The following is a 19097-nucleotide window of genomic DNA, read 5'->3' as shown; positions in this document are numbered from 1 at the left end:
TTAAAAGTATTTGCGCAAAATCTTGCCAATGTAGACGTAGCCTTTGTGTTTATCCATCTGTGAGTCTGTTTATTCAAAAATGCCTCCAAATGGTAAGCACTAGGACAACCAAATTTGGTTTGTAGCTTCCTCTTCTAACTTAAAACAAGGTCAGGGTTTGGTTGTGCCAAGACAATAGGATGCATGTGGAATGTAATTGTTTTGCATGGGCTGCATCCACCACTGCTCCAGGCTGGCTCTGGGGAGCAGCCAATAGGTGGGACATGGGTCCTTGCCATGCCAGGGAGAAGCTGGCGAGTGGACAACACAGCCCTCTCCACCCAGGGCCAGTCCTGGCCATGTGCAATGCCGGATAAGTCTTCTAGTTAACCCTAAATTTGAACATTTCTTTCTAGTGAAAGTGACTCCAGGAATCTCTAAAAGGGCGAGTTTCTTTCTAGTGAGTTTGCCCCAAAGTGACTCACTAACTCAGAACTAAGTCTACACGTTTCTGTAGAAGGAAAATTGACCTTGCCTCTTCCTCCTCCCTACGGCTGGGAAAAGGAAAGCAAAAGCTGGCTGGCTGCCCGCCGCCCGAGCGAGTGATCTGTAGCTCTGTCTGGGAGGGGCCCTCGGATTTCTCACCATGACTCGGCAGTGGCCGGGGGGAGGATCAGGAAGTGGTATGGGGCAGGGGGCGGGGATCAGACAAGTTAAAGCCAGTGTTCAGCGGGTCAGGAGAAACTGGCCCCAGACTGGGTCATTTCTTCGGGGAGGGAGGGATGAAACTTACAAGAACTTTTTGTTATTGTTTGGGTCGCTTTTGGAGAGTTGGTGGTTGCGCTCGGAAGTAGCATCCCGAAACTGAGAGGCGAGGGAGTGGTTTTGGGGGGGGGGGGGAACAAAACACAAGCAACCAGCAACTTCCTGCCTTCCCCCCAGTCCCTTGCTGTTGGATGCTGATCGGAGAGAGTCGGGGTGCGGAGAACCGGCTGCTGTGAAGCCGGGGCCGGCTCCAGAAGGGGTGAGTGGGCCCCCCCAGAGAGGGGGCGGCTGGGGTGGGGGGTGAGGGCTACAGTTAGCGCAGCTCCCTACTTTGGCTGCAGGGAGCTGAGGTCGTGGGCCGCGGGGCAGGGCTGAGAATAGATGTGATGAGTTGATTGTGAGAGTGGCTGTGGCAGGGAAGCCGGGGTGCAGGGATCCCGGACTCCTGGGTCCTCTCCCCGGCTCTGGGCCGGGGAACTGGGGGAGCGGGAGCCCCCACTCCTGGGCTCGCTGCCCGCCCCGTGCACTCTGATCTCTCGCACCACCGTTTCCGTTTCCCTCCCCCTTGCAGTCTGGTGGCTTTTTCTGCAAAACCATCTGCCTGTTTCCGAGATCTGCCCCCGCCCCCAGCTGGGACCGCGGGGGGTGGGGCGGTGGGCTGCAGCCGGGAAGCGGGGCTGGTATCTCTGAACGACGCTCCGCTTGGGGCAGCGCCAAAGACTCATTCCCAGTCGCGTTTCACCGGGCCAGGCCTCGGCAGCTGGGACGTGAATCATTTCCGAGCTGTCGGCAGCTGGGAGCTTCAGGTCAGGTCTCTTTATGACTCAGTAGGACGGGCTCCCATCCCCCACCCCAGCTCTCACCACTAGCCCCCACTCCCCTCCCAGCGCTGGGAGAGAAGCCAGGAGTCCTGCTCCCAGCTTCCCCACCCCCTCCGTCAGGCCTGTTGCCTTCCCCAGACCTCAAAATACCCCCATGTAGCTATCTGTCCAGGTAGCTGAATAGCTTTGGGGCTATTTCTTCCCCCTCCCCATATTATCCAGTTGGGGAGAGGGAAGGATTAAATCTCATGTAATTCCACGGCAGTGGTGATGAGATATGGCCCATTGGCCTGCTCTGGAGGGAACTAGGAAGAGACCCTACAATAACAAACATGCCTTGGGTGGAGATCCCAAGTCAGTCTGCTACAAATCTCCAGGACTGAGAACAGCTGGGGCTCTGGGACTGTCTGTGACCCCTAGTCCCATCCACCTCTGGGAGCAGGGGACAATTCTGAGCCATCCAGGTGGAGACAGCCTGGCCTGGGTCCTCTGCCAGGATCCCTTCATGGGTTCTCTCCCCTGTTCTGGGAGAGTAGTGGGGTTTAGTGGTTAGGGCAGAAGGGTGGGGGCTGGGAGCCAGGACACCCGGGTTCCATTCCAGCCATTTCCAGTAGTGCTGAGTCACAAGCCTGGGACACTCTTAGCTTCTTGCATGGGGTACCTCCCCATGCAGCCTGGATCAGGCTGTTCTGAGCTGGCTTGTGGCTGTGGAGTGGGGGGCCTATTCTCTCTGGGCTGATCCAAGTCAGTTCACTTGGCACCCCATGTCCCAGTCCCTCCCTTCATGGGAAAGCCTGGCAGAAGTGATGGAACAGACTCCCATCCAGTGGCTCTGGGTTGCTGATTCTGGACAGGGCTGGGGGAACAAGCTGCCTGGGCTGGTTGGTCCTTAATACACCCGGAGGAGGAGATTTGGCCCTGATGTGATGAGTATCACATCTCACTTCTGATGAGAAAGTTGAACCCCCCCCTCCTGACCAAATGCAGCAAAAAAACACAGCTACACGTCTCGCCAGCTTGCCACAGTCTTGCCAAAGTGGTCCACTTGAAAAACAAGATTCACAAAAAGTCAAAACTGGCATGATTTTTTTTGGGGGAAGAGGAAAGGGTCGAAACAACGTTTGGGTTGGAATTTCCTTCCACTGGATGTGTCTAAAGATTGGCTCTCAATATTTGTCAAAAGCTTTTGGCAATGATCTTGCACTGTACATGTTTAAAAATTGCCAGGACATTAATCCAAAAATTAAGATCTACTCAGAACTGTTCTGGGTTGTGTGTGTCTGTGCATTTAATTTAACACTTGCCAAAATGTGTGGGTTTTCTTTTAAACCATTCAAAACTGAAACAAAACTTTTTTGTTTGTGCCGAAGTGGGGGCATTTTATGACTCCAGTTCATAAACAAAACATTTTGGGGAATTCGTTTCTCCCACACACACTTAAAACCTACCAGTGTCCCTTCCCAAGTTCTGGTGTCCAGCCCTTCACCAAAAACATGGAAATCAGTGGAGTCATATCCAGGGCTGAGATCTCGGAGAAACAGCAGAGGGTATGTCTGTCCAAGGCAAATATCATTTCTTTTCCATCAGCTTAGCCCAGTGGTCTCCAGCCTTTTTAAGCACAAGATCACTTTTTCAATTTGTCAGTCCAGGATCTACCTCAAACCCAAATACCCCTGCTCCACCCCTTCGATGAGGACCCACCCTCCTCACTCTGTGAAAATGGGGTACAGGAGAGGGGGACAGAGCAACACCAAGGCCCCCCTGCCTGTCTTCCCCATCCCGCACTACATGCAGGAGGCTCCCAGGGGACAGGTCTGAGGTTCTGGGCAGGAGCAGCAGGGCAGTGGGGGGAAGGGCAACTGAAGTGCAGGCACTTGAGAGCCTCCCAGCCAAACCAGTCAGGATCACCTGTCAGAGGCTCCAAGATCTTCCGATCGACTGGTTGTTGACCACTGGCTTAGCCCTATGTCCATTGGAATTTGGGTTAGCACAGCTGTGTCGGTGGAGACATGGTTCATTCACAGCCCAGGCCAACACAGAGAGTAGTTCATGAAAGATGTGGTATCATTAGAGAAGATTCAAAAGGGTGTGGAAAAACTTAACAGCCCTCAACCTATTTAGCGAATCAAGGTGAAGACACACATGAGGCTGGGGAAAGCATCGGCTTTTTTGAAAAGCCACCGTCAAATTTCAGGCGAGACCGGAAGCAGCGAAGTGCAAAAGTTCCCACGAATCTTGGCATTGAAAGAAACTTCCCATTTTGTCTGTTTCAAAACATGTTTGAAATACATCCCCCTTTTTTTAAATCCAAAACTACCTCCCCACCCCCACGTGAACAGCAAGGTGAAATCACCACACATTCACAACCAATTTTGGTGTCCCCAAATCGGCCTTTTTCTGCCAGGGTGGGGCAAGTTTCCAATGGCATGAGGATGAGGAGAGGAGGGTGTGCACTTCAATCACGCACACAAAGGGGTGTGCAGATGGGGATTGCTCACAAATTGTCTTTATACCATCCCACTCTTGTTTCCTAGAAGGGAGGTTGATTAAAGGCTGGGGCAGCCTTGGCTTCCTAAAAGACAGGATTTACCCCAGCTCTAGACGTCAGTTCCGAAACCTAACCCTTTGCACACCTCAAACAGACCATCATTAGCCCAGAGATGTGGGGAGTCATCACACTGGATCAGACCCATCTATCCCAGCATCCTGGCTGTGCTGGCGACCAGCTAGAAACCAAAACTTTTGGTTCTCTTTCCAGCTGTGGACAAGAGGAGGGCTCTGGTTATTTTTGCAACCCCAGTCCTTGTCTGACCCCTCTCTGGGTCCTAGCCTCTAGATCTTTGTGGCAGGGATCAGAGTGGTAGCCATGTTAGTCTGAATCTGCATAAATAATGAGAAGTCCTGTGGCACCTTAGAGACTAACAGATTTATTGGAGCATAAGCTTTCGTGGGCAATGACCCACTTCATCAGATGCATGTCAACTGTGAGAGGGAGTTCCCCAGGCCAATTCTTCTTGAGCCAGCAGGGCGGGAGCTGCATAAGCTGGCCTGTGCCCATCGGGCCCTGGCTCAGGTCCTGCAGCACTGCTGATGCTTGAATGACTTAATATGTCACAGGTTCTTCCTCTCCCCCCACCTGATAACACTCCCTGCCTCTATTTCCTGTTTTTTTCACATCTGAAAGGCCATGTCCCCAGCCAATCCAGCTGCTCCCCTTCGGGCACTGGCGCTGACCCAGGGTTCCTCCATCAGGCATCCTCCCCCAGCTGCTGTAGGGTGGCTGTCTATTTTGTGAAGTGTAGAGCACCAGGTACACTGGGAGTCGGGACTCCTGGGTTCTCTCCCCAGCTCTGGGAGGGGAGCAGGGACTGGTGGTTAGAGCGGGGGGAGGGGACTGGGAGCCAGGACTCCTGGGTTCTGACCCCCAGCACTAACTCTTGGTCATTCTCTGCCTGTTTTCCAGCTCTCCCCTTGAGGATCAGGCTGTGTCGCAGCGCCCCATGGCGGCCAGCAATGGTGCCCCTACAGCTCCACCGCCCACCCAGCTCAAACACTCCCGCCGGAAGGCGCTCCGCCGCATCTGCCCCATCATCCTGCGAAACAAGGCTCACATGTGGCGGCTCCAGCACCATCCCCCAGAGCTGGGCAGTGTCCCCAGAGCCCCTGGCTCACCCCCCACAGCTCCAGCCACCCCCACCAGCGACCCCTATGGGGAGATAGTGGAGCTGGCGCTGGGGGAGGTGGAGGTGGCTCCGGAGCCGGCCCAGGAGCCCGGGCCTGGGTGTGAAGAGCTGACCTTGGACCACCTCCTGGAGATCGTGGCCCAGTTGGAGTACCACACGCACCCCGAGGATGGGGTGGACATCTGCCCCCGCTTCCTTCTGGGCTGCTGCTTCTCTGGCACCAGCTGCCCCCAGCACCACACCCTCCTGCCCTACCACTGGCAGCTGAGGGAGAGCACTGGCTGGCGGAGCGTGGGGCCTGACGCCCACGAGACGCTGGAGCGGTTTTACAGTGACCCCGAGCGCACCCGTGTGCGGGCCTCGTACCAGTGAGTTTGCTGGGGGTCGGGCCAGGCTGGGAGCCAGGACTCCTGGGTTTTCTCCTTAGAGCTGGGAGTGGGGGGCTGGTGGGTTAAAGTAGGAGGATGGGGGGCCCTAGTCAGCCAATCTCTCCTCCCAGTAAATTGCTGTTGGGAGGGCCGGGTTGTGGGGGGAGGTTGTTTCTATGACAAAGTGAAAGTTTTTCATCTGGATTGTTTGTTTAATGCCCCAATGTGACCTTGATGGGTGTCAGGGCTGGGGGGGTCATTGATGGGGTTGGGGCAACAGGAGATCTGGAGTGGTGGACATAGGGAATCACATGGGGTATGTCTACACTACCCCACTAGTTCGAACTAGCGGGGTAATGTAGTCATACCGCACTTGCAAATGAAGCCCGGGATTTGAATTTCCCGGGCTTCATTTGCATAAGCGGGGAGCCGCCATTTTTAAATCCCCGCTCGTTCGAACCCCGTGCCGCGCGGCTACACGCGGCACGGAGTAGCTAGTTCGGATTAGGCTTCCTAATCCGAACTAGCTGTACTCCTCATTCCACGAGGAGTACAGCTAGTTTGGATTAGGAAGCCTAATCCGAACTAGCTACTCTGTGCCGCGTGTAGCCGCGCGGCACGGGGTTCGAACTAGCCGGGATTTAAAAATGGCGGCTCCCCGCTTATGCAAATGAAGCCCGGGAAATTCAAATCCCGGGCTTCATTTGCAAGTGCGGTATGACTACATTACCCCGCTAGTTCGAACTAGTGGGGTAGTGTAGACATACCCATGGTGGGTTGGGGGCATGGGTTGGAGGGGGGAGAAGGTGCTGGATAGGGGGCATAAGGGGTCAGCCAGGGGTGGAAGCCTTGTGTCCATTGGGGCACAGGAGGGGGGGCAGGTCATGGGCACAGCCTAAGGGTCATCTAAAAGGACAATGGTATTTGTGCATGTTCTGGAAGTGGGAGGTGTTGGTGGTTTTGGGGTACAGAGGGATAGTGGGGCAGTGTTTTGGAGGCTGGAGGGAATGGGGGGCAGTGTGACAATGTATGGATGTATAGAAGGCTGGTATGTTGGGGGGATGGAGGCAGTGGGGCAGTATTTGGGGGCACGGGGTTGGCGGCATGGGGGCAGTGGGACAGTGTTGGAGGACAGGGGGTTGGCAGGATGGGGGCAGTGAAGCGGTGTTTGGGGGCACAGAGGGTTGGCGGGATAGGGGCAGTGTTTGTGGGCACAGGACCTTGGCAGGACGGAGGCAGTGGGGTGGTGTTTGGGGGGCAGGGGGTTGGCAGGATGGGCAGTGTGGCGGTGTTTGGGGACACAGGGCTGGTGGGTTGGGGGCAGTGGAGCAGTATTTAGGGGCACAGGGGGTTGGTGGGACGGGGCAGTGGGGCGGTGTTTAGGGGCACAGGGGGTTGGTGGGATGGGGGCAGTGGAGCGGTGTTTAGGGGCACAGGGGGTTGGTGGGATGGGGCAGTGGGGCGGTGTTTAGGGGCACAGGGGGTTGGTGGGACGGGGCAGTGGGGCGGTGTTTAGGGGCACAGGGGGTTGGTGGGATGGGGGCAGTGGGGCGGTGTTTAGGGGCACAGGGGGTTGGTGGGATGGGGGCAGTGGAGCGGTGTTTAGGGGCACAGGGGGTTGGTGGGATGGGGCAGTGGGGCGGTGTTTAGGGGCACAGGGGGTTGGTGGGACGGGGCAGTGGGGCGGTGTTTAGGGGCACAGGGGGTTGGTGGGATGGGGGCAGTGGAGCGGTGTTTAGGGGCACAGGGGGTTGGTGGGATGGGGCAGTGGGGCGGTGTTTAGGGGCACAGGGGGTTGGTGGGATGGGGGCAGTGGAGCGGTGTTTAGGGGCACAGGGGGTTGGTGGGAGGGGCAGTGGGGCGGTGTTTAGGGGCACAGGGGGTTGGTGGGATGGGGCAGTGGGGCGGTGTTTAGGGGCACGGGGTTGGTGGGACGGGGCAGTGGGGTGGTGTTTAGGGGCACAGGGGGTTGGTGGGATGGGGCAGTGGGGCGGTGTTTAGGGGCACAGGGGGTTGGTGGGATGGGGCAGTGGGGCGGTGTTTAGGGGCACAGGGGGTTGGTGGGATGGGGCAGTGGGGCGGTGTTTAGGGGCACAGGGGGTTGGTGGGTTGGGAGCAGTGGAGCGGTGTTTAGGGGCACAGGGGGTTGGTGGGACGGGGCAGTGGGGCGGTGTTTAGGGGCACAGGGGGTTGGTGGGACGGGGCAGTGGGGCGGTGTTTAGGGGCACAGGGGGTTGGTGGGACGGGGCAGTGGGGCGGTGTTTAGGGGCACAGGGGGTTGGTGGGACGGGGCAGTGGAGCGGTGTTTAGGGGCACAGGGGGTTGGTGGGATGGGGCAGTGGGGCGGTGTTTAGGGGCACAGGGGGTTGGTGGGATGGGGGCAGTGGAGCGGTGTTTAGGGGCACAGGGGGTTGGTGGGACGGGGCAGTGGGGCGGTGTTTAGGGGCACAGGGGGTTGGTGGGATGGGGCAGTGGGGCGGTGTTTAGGGGCACAGGGGGTTGGTGGGTTGGGAGCAGTGGGGCGGTGTTTAGGGGCACAGGGGGTTGGTGGGATGGGGCAGTGGGGCGGTGTTTAGGGGCACAGGGGGTTGGTGGGTTGGGAGCAGTGGAGCGGTGTTTAGGGGCACAGGGGGTTGGTGGGACGGGGCAGTGGGGCGGTGTTTAGGGGCACAGGGGGTTGGTGGGACGGGGCAGTGGGGCGGTGTTTAGGGGCACAGGGGGTTGGTGGGATGGGGCAGTGGGGCGGTGTTTAGGGGCACAGGGGGTTGGTGGGACGGGGCAGTGGGGCGGTGTTTAGGGGCACAGGGGGTTGGTGGGACGGGGCAGTGGAGCGGTGTTTAGGGGCACAGGGGGTTGGTGGGATGGGGCAGTGGGGCGGTGTTTAGGGGCACAGGGGGTTGGTGGGACGGGGCAGTGGGGCGGTGTTTAGGGGCACAGGGGGTTGGTGGGATGGGGGCAGTGGAGCGGTGTTTAGGGGCACAGGGGGTTGGTGGGATGGGGGCAGTGGAGCGGTGTTTAGGGGCACAGGGGGTTGGTGGGATGGGGCAGTGGGGCGGCGTTTGGGGGGACAGGGGAGCTGGTGGGTTGGGGGGCAGTGAATGGGAATCTGAGCCATGTCTCCCTACCCTTGGGGATGGGGCCACTCCCTACCCCAGTGACCCCATCTCCCTGGCCCGGCAGGGACGTCGCCTTCGATATCGACCTGGTGACCATGCAGGTGCAGAACAGCCCCCACTTCACCCGGATCCGTCGCCTCAGCACCTCGGCCGCAAGTGGCACCCCCTTCAGCACCACACTGCAGTACTACTGGCAGGGGCTTGGCAGCTGGGAGCCCTACAGCACGGTGAGCCAGGGCCTAGAGCTGAGGGGGCTGGGAGCCAGGACTCCTGGGTTTTCTCCCAGGCTCTGAGAGGGGAGTGGGGACCGGTGGTTGGAGCAGGGCAGGCCAGGAGCCTGGACACCTGGGTTCTCTCCTCTGCTTGGAGAGGGACGAGGGCTGCTGACCCTTCCTCTCTCCCCAGCCCTTCACGGAGCACATCGAGGCAGCGCTGCAGAGCGGTCAGCAGGAGGTGCTGTGCAGCACAGCTGAGCACAGCTACCAGCTGCACCTGCAGGCTGGCTACCAGCGCAACTTGGCCACTGGCACCCTGCGTCCCCTGCAGGCCCGCCCTGTCTTCCGCGCCCCTGCCTTGCTGCTGCCAGAGCTACGGTAACCGCCCCGTGCCCCCATCCTGCTGCTGCTCCCAGCTGTGCTCACAGCCCCCTCACCCTCTGCCTTTGCCCCTGCAGGACCCTCTCCGGCAGCCTGTACCTGCCTCCTCCACCGGCCCCAGGGCCACCCGTGGCACAGCCCTACCCTGAGACCTGGGTGCCGCTCACCCCGGAGCAGGACTGGCACAAGGTGCCCATGTCGATCGAAGACCGTGGCTTCCGCCTCATCTACGGCCTCTTCCACAAGAGCCTGCCCGAGGCACGGTACCGCCTGTTGCAGGTGTGGCGGGTGCAGAACCCCTTTCTGTGGGACAAATACAAGCGGTGAGTGCCCCTGGCTCTGCGTCCCCCTGGAACTCCAGCCTGCACCCCCACCCTCCTATCCCTGTCCCCACAGCCTGTGCCCCCACAGTCCCTAGCCCGGCATTCCCCCAGGCCCTCCAACACTGTCCCCAGGAACCTGCATGCTCCTGATCCCTCCACAGCTCCTAGCCTCTTTCCCAGGCCCCTGCGCTATCCACTCCCTCCTATCCCTGCATCTCCCCACACCTCCCACATCCTACCAGCCCTATCCCCTACACTCAGCACCTGCCCTTTGGCCCCCAACCTGCACCCACTCAGCACTCCCTACTCCTGATGCCTCCTCCCAGACATCTCCTGGGTGCCCACCCCCTGCCTGTGGGACAGGGACGAAGGAAAAGGTGCTTGGCTGTGACCACTAGCCCCCACTCTCCTCCTGGAGCCAGGAGAGGACCCAAGCATCCTGTGTCTCTCCACTCCCTTCCAGGAAGCAGAGCCACATGAGCCGGCAGATGTCTCCAGAGCAGCAGAGGCGGAATGAGCGTCACCTTTTCCATGGCACGTCAGCGGGCGCAGTGCCGGCCATCTGCAAACACAACCTGGACCCTCGCCTGTCAGGGAAACATGCCGCTATCTATGGGCAGGGCAGCTACTTTGCCCGGCGTGCCAGTTACTCCCACCGCTACGCACCCCCCTCGGAGGCCGGCCTGCGCCACGTCTTCCTCTGTAAGGTGCTGGTGGGGCGCTGGGCCCAGGGGCAGGCGGCTCTGCGCCGGCCCCCACCCCTGGATGCTGGTGACCCAGCCAGCAACCTCTATGACTCTTGCGTGGACAACTTGAGTGACCCCCAGATCTACGTAGTCTTCGACAACGACCAGTGCTACCCCTACTTCCTCATCCAGTATCGTGAGCTGGAGGATGTGGTGGCGGTGGACTGAGGGGCAGAGAACCCAGGAGTCCTGCTGCCAACCCCAGGGCTTCTCCTGGCTGATGAGCAGGCGGGGGAGAACCCAGGAGTCCTGCTGCCAACCCCAGGGCTGCTTCTGGCTGATGAGCAGGGGGAGAGAACCTAGAAGTCCTGCTGCTGCCCTGCTGGATTTTCTGACTCTGCTCAAGGGGGGATGAGGCTGTCCCCCAAGAATTGAGGGGTAGGATGGGAACAGGTACAGCCAGTGGAAGGGGCCAGTGGGGCTGTGAGTGTTCGGGGTTGGACACAGCAGGAAGTGATGTTAGTAGGTACAACCCATTTGGTCAGGGTATGTCAGGAAGTGAAGCCAACCATGGACTTGGCTGTGCGCAGACCTAAATGTCACAGATAAAGGCTGCCCCTGGAAATAATGTCATCACAGAGTCAACTGGGTGCAGTGACCCAGGGGCACCGACTTTTAATGACATTTAAAAAAAAAACACAAAAAAACCTAATTTGAGAGGCCTGAGGGAGGCTCCGCCCACTCTTCTGAGTGCCCAGAAACTGAATCAACAAAGCACAGTACCTCCCACTTTGCCAAACCAGCTCTTGATGCTGGCCATGTAGGTACCATCTTGCTTTCCCTGCCCAGCACTGGCACGGTTGCCTGGGACTGGCCCCTGGGCATCATCTGCTGCGGATTTCATAAGGGAGTGAGTGGGAGGGGGAGAACCTGGCTCCACCATTCCCCAACCCCAAAGCAATAAACCAGACACAGAAGCTCAAGTTGTGTCTGTGTTCCGGGTCGGGCAGGGCCATGGGTCACTCCTCACAAGCTGGGAGAGGGGCTGGGCTTGGGCTGTAACCAACAAAGCCACCAGCTTACAGCTCCAGCATGGGGTTCCCACAACCCATTGGCTTTTCACTAGGGCCAGAGACATGCAATTGGTTTCGGTTCCCCCTGTCCCAGCTGTAGGGCCCATGCTCATGCCGGGAAATCCAGTGCATAAGGCAGAGAATAAACCAGCATCTTCACTCCTTCCCCCTCAGCAGAGCAGAAATTGGGAGCATCCTGAGACCAGGGTCAACCGGGCCATTGGACCAGCTGCTCGCAGGATGGGGCCCCTATGGGTGTGTCTAGACTACATGCCTCCATCAATGGAGGCATGTAGATTAGACAGATAGGCAAAGGGAAATGAAGCCGCGATTTAAATAATCGTGGCTTCATTTAAATTTACATGGCTGCAGTGCTGAGCCGACAAACAGCTGATCAGCTGTTTGTTGGCTCAGCGCGCTAGTCTAGATGCTACGTGCTGACCTGAAAGCCTTTTATCGACATCCCCCTTATGCCTCGTAGGATGAGGTTTACAGGGGATGTCGATAAAAGGCTTTCATGTCGGCAGGGGAACGTCCAGACTAGTGCACTGAGCCGACAAACAGCTGATCAGCTGTTTGTTGGCTCAGCGCGGCAGCCATATAAATTTAAATGAAGCCGCGATTATTTAAATCGCGGCTTCATTTCCCTTTGCCAAAAAAACAAATCTACATGGCTCCGTTGATGGAGCCATGTAGTTTAGATGTATCCTATGAGTCTATTGCCCAAGCATGGCAGCTGCTCAGTGGGAAACACCAGCTCCCACCCTGTGGGGAGGCAACTCACATGGGCCATGAGACTGTTCTGATACCAGATCTGCTGCTGCAGACCCCTGGCTTCAGTTTCTGCAGCTGCCTCTTTCTTTCCAGCCCATGCCCAGTCCCTGGTTATCAGAGCCATGGGCCTCTGGGGCTGGACGTGTCTCTCCTCAGCCCAGCCATGCTAGCAGAAACATTTTCCAAAGGAACTAGGCCTCCAAATCCAGCAGCTGCTGTCTTCCATCCACCAGTCGGCCCCTGCCTCAGCCCCTGGGCCAGCTTGGCATGTGGCTACAGCCTGCACACACCCTGCCTCCCCAGAGTGTCTGTCACGTACCCGCCATGGTGCTCGAGTGGCAGGGACAGTAGCTGTACAAATGTTACTTTCACCACTGGGTTGGACTAATGTGTTAAATGGATCCTCTCGGATGAGAGGGGGGAGAGGGTAGGGCTGAGACCACAGTGCAAATTCCACCCTGGCTCTCCCATGCTTCAGTGGCAGGGTTTGCCCCTGTAAGATGCTTGGGACCCCAGCTGCTGCCCCTCTTCACATATACCACTGGGGCACCCACTAACACCTGCCTCCCATTTCCATGGAGACCCTGCTGTGGTGTCTCAGGGTGACATGGGGCAGCCTTGCATGGCTGTCAGGCCCCCTTGTGACCACTGGAAGCCAGAGCCAGGAAGAGAACCCAGGCATCCTGGCTCCCACTGTTCTAACCCATGCAGTCCTGAAGTTCTGCTCCAGTTTGGAGCCCTTTTCAGCAGTTTCCTCTCCAGGGAGGCCCTCACACCCGTAATTCTGTCCCCACTTCAGCTCCTACCACGTCTCAATGCAGGGCGTTTGCACTGGCCCGCATTGCCATTGGGTGGCTCATCTCTGGCACCAGCCCAGTCTCCCCCAGGCTGGCGTCAGGGCCTGGTATGGTGCTGGGCCCCGCCACAGAAGGGGTAAGTCAGCCTCAGTGAAATACCCCCGGACCCTCAGGCTGCAGAGTGCGAGTGGTCGGCGAGGCAGGCGAGAGCAGTCTGTCCCTCCCAGATCTCACACCGGCTCTGTTCCTGGCTTGTTAATTGAACCCTGCACCCACCGTGGAGCCAGCGGCTGCCGCAGACTCACTGGCCTCCATTCCTGGTGACTCGATCGCTTCAGAACCAGCAGCAGCCCTTCGGATGTTAGCCCAGCTGGCTAGTTCTCCAGGGCAGGCCATGCTGCACCTCAGCGGCTGCCAACACCCAGGTGGGAAAGGGAGGTGTGCCTGCATCTCCACTGTAAGGCTGTGTCTACATTGGCATGATTTTGTGCAAAAGCCTCTGCTTTTGTGCAAAAACATGCTACCTGTCTACACTGGCGGGGAGTTCTTGCGCAAGAACACTGACGTTCTAATGTGTGAAATCAGTGCTTCTTGCGCAAGAACTATGATGCTCCCGCTCAGGAAAAAGCCCTCTTGTGAGACTGTTCTCACGCAAGAGGCCAGTGTAGACAGGCAACATAAATTTCTTGCGCAAGAAAGCCCGATGGTTAAAATGGCCATTGGAGCTTTCTTGCGCAAGAGAGCGTCTACACTGGCACGGATGCTTTTGCACGAAAGCACATCTCTTGCGCAAAGGCACATGCCAGTGTAGGTGCTCTCTTGCGCAAATACTTTAACGCAAAAACTCTTGCGTTAAAAGTATTTGCACAAAATCTTGCCAATGTAGACGTAGCCTAACAGGCTGCAGGGGATGGGGAGAGTGACAGGCAGGGAGACACGTGGACAAACGGGGCTGTGCAGGCACAAATGGTTCTGTGGGGATGGATGCATAGACAGGTGCTTTGGGGCTGAGAAGAGGAACAGGTGGGCAACAGTCAAACACATGGGCACAGGGAGATGGATGGATCGACAGATGGGCAGGTGAAGATGGGGTGGGACAGACAGGTATGTGGGGATGGATGGACAGGTGTGTTGCCCCATCAACGGGAGCAAAGGGCAGCGCAGGGGTTTGGGGAGGGACTCGGACCCCCCCCCTCAAACACAGCCAGAGGCATGGTCACATAGCCAAGGAATGGTGCCTTTATTCCGCGCAGTTTAAACAAGAAGTGATGCGAACTGGCGACAATCCGGAGTGACTCCTGGCGCGCTCCCACCCGCCCAGCCCTTCCCTACCCCCCAAGCCAGACCACAGCGAGGTAGAACTGCCCCCCTACCCCGCTTTGGGATGGGGGCAACCTTCCCAAACCGGGGAGGGGCCTCCCCCCAGTGGGGGGGCCGGCAGGAGGCACCCCATACAGTATGTGTATATATATATATATATATTCATATTTATAGAGTAGCCGGCAGGACGGGGGTCCGGGGGCCCAACTACGAGGGCAGGACCCACCCATCGCTCACCAAGGCTACATGCTCACCCCCATGGAGGTGGGGGGCGGTAGGGTCCCATCTGGGTAGAGTGTGGGGGGGGAGCAGATGTGGTGCCCTTCCCGCCTGAGGAAGGAGAGGGGGAGAGGGGCTGCCCCTGCCCGCAGGAGGGGAGAGGTCTCTCAGTCGTCGATACAGATCACCTCGCCGGCTCGGGGCTCCTTCTTCTCCAGGGGGTCACTGTCCCGCTCCCTCTTCACCAGCACCGGGGGGCCATTGGTGGCAGCTGTGGGGATAAGAGGAGAAAGGGTGAAAACAGATAAATCCCCTAACCCCCCACTCTCTTCCTAGAGCTGGGGAAGAAAACCCAGGACTCCTGGCTCCCAGCCCCACCTGCTCTAACCACCAGGCCCCTCCCTGCTCCCAGAGTCAGCAACAGAACCCAGGACTCCTGGCTCCCGGCACCCGCACCCCCAGGACCCGCAGGGGCTGACCTGTGATGAAGGACCCAGCAGGCATCTGGCTGTAATTGGCGCCCCCCGTGGGCAATGCTCCAGCACTGAAGGAGCCCCCAAAGCTCGGGGGGGTGGCATAGGGGCCTGGCGGGAAGGCCTGGAAGAGAAAATAGGGGACAGTAAGCTGCCCAAGCCTACAGGATGGGAGTGGACTAGGGGTGTGGCTGGGGCACCCTGCACTGTGGCTATTCCTTGTCCTTCAGAGTGAACCCCCCTGGTGCTACAGGAACCACAGGAGCTATGGTGAATCTCCCAGGAATTACAGGATCACAGGGTGAAGTCCCCCAGGTGTTACAAAACCTGAAGGAGCAAAACAACCCTCCCAAGTATTATGGGGTGGGGCAAGACAACCTCTCCAAATGTTATGAGGGCCTGTGGTATGGGACCCGTGGGGGCAGGATGAACTGCCACCCAGGTGTTACAGGGCGGCAGGGAAGGGGCAAACCTCCCCCAGGAGTTATGGGGCCCACGAGGGCAGGACAAACCCCCACTAGTTGTTACGGGGCCTGCTGGACAAGATGAACCCGTCCAGCCAGGTGTTACAGGGCCCATGGGGGCAGGACAAACCCTCACCCAGGTGTTATGGGGCTGCGGGTGCAGGATGAAACCCTTCCAGGCGCTATGGAGCCAGGATGAACCCTCCCACCCCCAGGCACTATGGGGCCTATGGGAACAGGGCCAAGTCCACAGACTTTACCGGGATGGTCTGCGTCTCGTTGCCCTTGTTGGCCAGGCGGCTAAGAATGCTGCGCTCGGACATCTGGAGGCGGGCGGCAATGGGAGGGATCCGGGACAGAGTGGCCGGAAGGCGCGTCACGTCGGCTTTCATGTCGCTCAGCAGCTCTTCCAGCTGGTTGAGCACTGGGGCGCGGAAAGACAGAGAGAAGGGGAGACGTGTCAGGTGGGGTGCGAGGGCCAGGGCACGGTCAGCTACCCAGTGGCAACCCCCACCTCATCAGGGCTGAGCCAGCCGGGACACCATAGGCAGAGCAGGGCCCATTCTTGTCTCCCCCACCCTCCATGTGGGATTGTTCAGACGAGGACACCATCCAGGAGACCATCAAGGGTGAGGGACATAACTTCAGAGATACTTGGGAAATACTCAGGGGGATGAATGCTCCAGAGATACTCAAGGGATACTCAGAAGGATGAATGCCCCAGAGATACTCAGGGGATGAATACTCCGGGGATACTCAAGGGCTATTCAGGAGGATGAATATTCCAGAGATACTCAGGGGATACTCATTGGGATGAATTCTCCAGAGACACTCAGAGAATGCTCGGTGGGATGAAGCCTCCAGAAACACTCAGGATACTCAGTGAGATGAATCCTCCAGAGATACTTGGGGGATGAATACACCAGAAATACACAAGTGGTAGTATTCAGTGGGATGAATACACCAGAGATACTCAAGTGATACTCAGGAGGATGAATATGCTGGAGATACTTGAGTGATACTCAAGAGGAGAAATACACAGAGATACTCAATTGATACTCAGGGGGATGAATACACCAGAAATATTTAAGTGATAGGGAGAAATACACTGGAGATACTCAGTGGGGATGGATGTACCACTGATACTCAAAGAGGATGAATACACCAGAGATACTCACATGATACTTGGGACAGGAATACACCAGAGATACCCGTCAGGTGGGGGGGAGTGATGGTGGAGTAATGCACCGGAGATACGCAGGAGGTGAAGTACACCAGAGACATTCACATGATACTCAGGGTTAGGGAGGGAGGTGAAATATACTAGAGATACTCACATAATTCTCGGGGGAGAAATACACCAGAGATACTCACATGATACTCAAGGAGAAATACACAAGTGATACCCAAGAGATACTCAAAGGATACTTGAGAGATACACCAGCGATACTCAGCAGATACTCAGGGCATACACCGGCAATACTCAGCAGATACTCAGAGCATACATCAGCGATACTCAGCAGACATTCAGGGCATACACCAGTGAGACTCAGCAGATATGCAGGACATACACCAGCAATGCTCAAGAGCATACATCAGCGATACTCAGCAGATACTTTGGGGATAATCATTAAATACACTAGAGATACTCAGGCATACTCATTAGATATTTGGAGGATATACCAAAGATACTTAGCTGATACTCAGTGGATACACCAGAAATGCTTAGCTAATGCTTGGGAGATACTTAGCAGATGCTTGGGAGATACTCAGCAGATACACAAGAGATACTCAGCAGATACTCAGAGGATACACCAGAGATAATCAGAGGATACACCAGAGATACACAGAGCAGGATTAAGGAGACAACCGAACACAGCGGCATTTCTGATCACAACCCCACTTTAATGATTCAGAGAGCACGGTACAGAGGATGCGTTGGACGTTACAGACACCGTCCTCTCCGCGCCCGCCTGCCCGCCCTCCTCTTACCCTTGTGAAGGACGGCGTTGGCAGGCTTGTTGCCAGCCAGGGACTCCTTGGACAAGTGCTGGTGGCTCTCAGCCAGACACTCGACCTCGGCAAAGCGTGTGTTGAGCGCCATGGCCGGGTGGCTGGGGTCCTGAGTCATGTTCAGGTAAGCGGCTCGGCGCAGCTGCTCCTCGATCACCAGGGCTTGCTCCAGGAGCTGTAGGGAATGAGGGGAGGAGAGCCAGCTAAGCTGCCTTCAACCCACAATGGCAATCATCAGCCTCCCCCGCTCTAACCACTAGGCTCCACTCCTGTACCAGGGTCAGAAAAATCCCAGGAGTCCTGGCTCCTAGCCCCCTTCTATAATCCAACAGCACCACTGCTCTCCTAAAGATGGGGATAGGACCCAAGAGTTTTGACTCCTAGCCCATTTCCCTCCCAGGGCCAGGAAGAGAACCCAGGAGTCCTGACTCCCAGCCTCCCTGTTCTAACCCATCAGCCACCTTTACCCTCCCAGAGCTGGGGAAGAGAACCTGGGGTCCTAAGTTAGGACTATCCTCTCCCAAAGGAGTTGTGACCGCACTGTTAAGAACGGTACTGGGCCCTGTCGCCCACCCCCTCCTCTCCCAACCAGCCCTGCTCACTCAGGGGGCCAGAGCAGGGGTAAGGGAAGGAGGGTCCTCACTGCCATGTGTCCTGTCTCCCCCTCCCACCTTGAACCTCCTGGCCAGGAACTTGTTCTTCATCTCCAGGAAGTTCCCCTTGTTGGCCTCAGTTTTGAAGGGCTCATTGATGATGGTGAACTGGGCGTCATTCTGGATGTCCTGCCAGCGGGCATAGCCATGTCTGTGCCAGGCAAGGGGATGCTAAGGATCCAGCCAGGCTGCAGATGGGGACTGCTCTCCCCATCTCTCTCCCTCCCACTCCCAGATGCCCTGTCAGTGGCTCACGGCAGGGGAGCGGCTCCAGAGAACCTGTCAGATGCAGGGAAGCCATGAAAGTTGTCTCAGCAGCTTCCTGAGGTGGGCGGAGACCTGGCAGGTTGGGCAATTCATTCAAAACAAACAGATTCTGTGACAGTTCCAGGTATAAATCCTGACACTGGGGCTATGTCTAGACTGCAGGCTTCTTCAGAAAAAACTTCTTCTGAAAGAGAGCATCTACGCAGCAAAAGCGCATCAAAAAAGCAATCTTTTTTCAAAAGATAGTGTTCACACTGAATGGATGCTATCTTGCATGTAAGCTGTGATTACTATGGACAGAGTGGCCACCAGGACACCTGTGCTTTCTCCTGTTTCCTCTTCTTTCGAAAAAAGTCCCTCTCCCCTGTCCACACACACCTTTTTCCAAAAGAGCTTTCGGTAAAAGGCTTCTTTCTCACAGAAAGAGGTATACCAATGTCGGAAAAACCCCTCTGTTCTTTAGACTTTTTTTGAAAGAACTCGATTGCAGTGTGGACGGAAGGGAGTTTTTTCGGAAAAACAGCTGTTTTTCCAAAAAGCTCTGCAGTGTAGACATACCCTGGGACGTTACGCGTGTGTCTATACTACAGATTTTTTTCGAAAAAAGTGAACTTCCCCTGCATCTAGACTGCTGCTGAGTTCTTTCAAAAGTAAACTGAAAGAAAGCGGCACTTTTTTCGACAGCGGAAAACCTTGTTTTACGGGGA

General features: G+C 57.1%; 2 protein-coding genes across 8 annotated transcripts in view; one reads left to right on the top strand and one right to left on the bottom strand.

Moving 5' to 3' along the window:
• The first annotated feature begins 679 nt into the window (after nucleotides 1-679).
• On the top strand, nucleotides 680-11725 carry LOC102451806 (protein mono-ADP-ribosyltransferase TIPARP-like). Of its 2 annotated transcripts, none has more exons than XM_006116185.3 (6): nucleotides 680-1003; nucleotides 5029-5616; nucleotides 8797-8959; nucleotides 9138-9325; nucleotides 9406-9651; nucleotides 10115-11720. In XM_006116185.3, exons 2-6 carry the CDS (start codon nucleotides 5066-5068, stop codon nucleotides 10563-10565), a joined length of 1599 nt encoding a protein of 532 aa, XP_006116247.2. In that variant the 5' UTR covers nucleotides 680-1003; nucleotides 5029-5065; the 3' UTR covers nucleotides 10566-11720. The 2 variants fall into 2 exon arrangements, with proteins under 2 accessions (XP_006116247.2, XP_075763416.1); XM_075907301.1 differs by lacking the exon at nucleotides 680-1003 and adding an exon at nucleotides 1145-1550 and having other exon boundaries at nucleotides 10115-11725.
• A 2472-nt stretch (nucleotides 11726-14197) lies between these two features.
• CHD3 (chromodomain helicase DNA binding protein 3) overlaps nucleotides 14198-19097 on the bottom strand; it is a 78164-nt gene continuing 73264 nt past the window's right edge. For all 6 annotated transcript variants that reach the window (XM_075908082.1, XM_075908084.1, XM_075908086.1 and 3 more), the window contains exons 37-41: nucleotides 18142-18274; nucleotides 17450-17645; nucleotides 15718-15881; nucleotides 15000-15117; nucleotides 14198-14791 (exon numbers count right to left, since the gene is read on the bottom strand). In XM_075908082.1, coding sequence (XP_075764197.1) covers nucleotides 14688-14791; nucleotides 15000-15117; nucleotides 15718-15881; nucleotides 17450-17645; nucleotides 18142-18274 — 715 coding nt within the window. In that variant the 3' untranslated portion in view covers nucleotides 14198-14687. The remainder of the gene's footprint in view (nucleotides 14792-14999; nucleotides 15118-15717; nucleotides 15882-17449; nucleotides 17646-18141; nucleotides 18275-19097) is intronic.

This window comes from Pelodiscus sinensis, chromosome 24, assembly GCF_049634645.1.
Source record: "Pelodiscus sinensis isolate JC-2024 chromosome 24, ASM4963464v1, whole genome shotgun sequence".
Lineage (NCBI taxonomy): Eukaryota > Metazoa > Chordata > Testudines > Trionychidae > Pelodiscus > Pelodiscus sinensis.
Note: the sequence above shows the minus strand (reverse complement) of the source record. Positions and strands in the feature narration are given on the sequence as shown.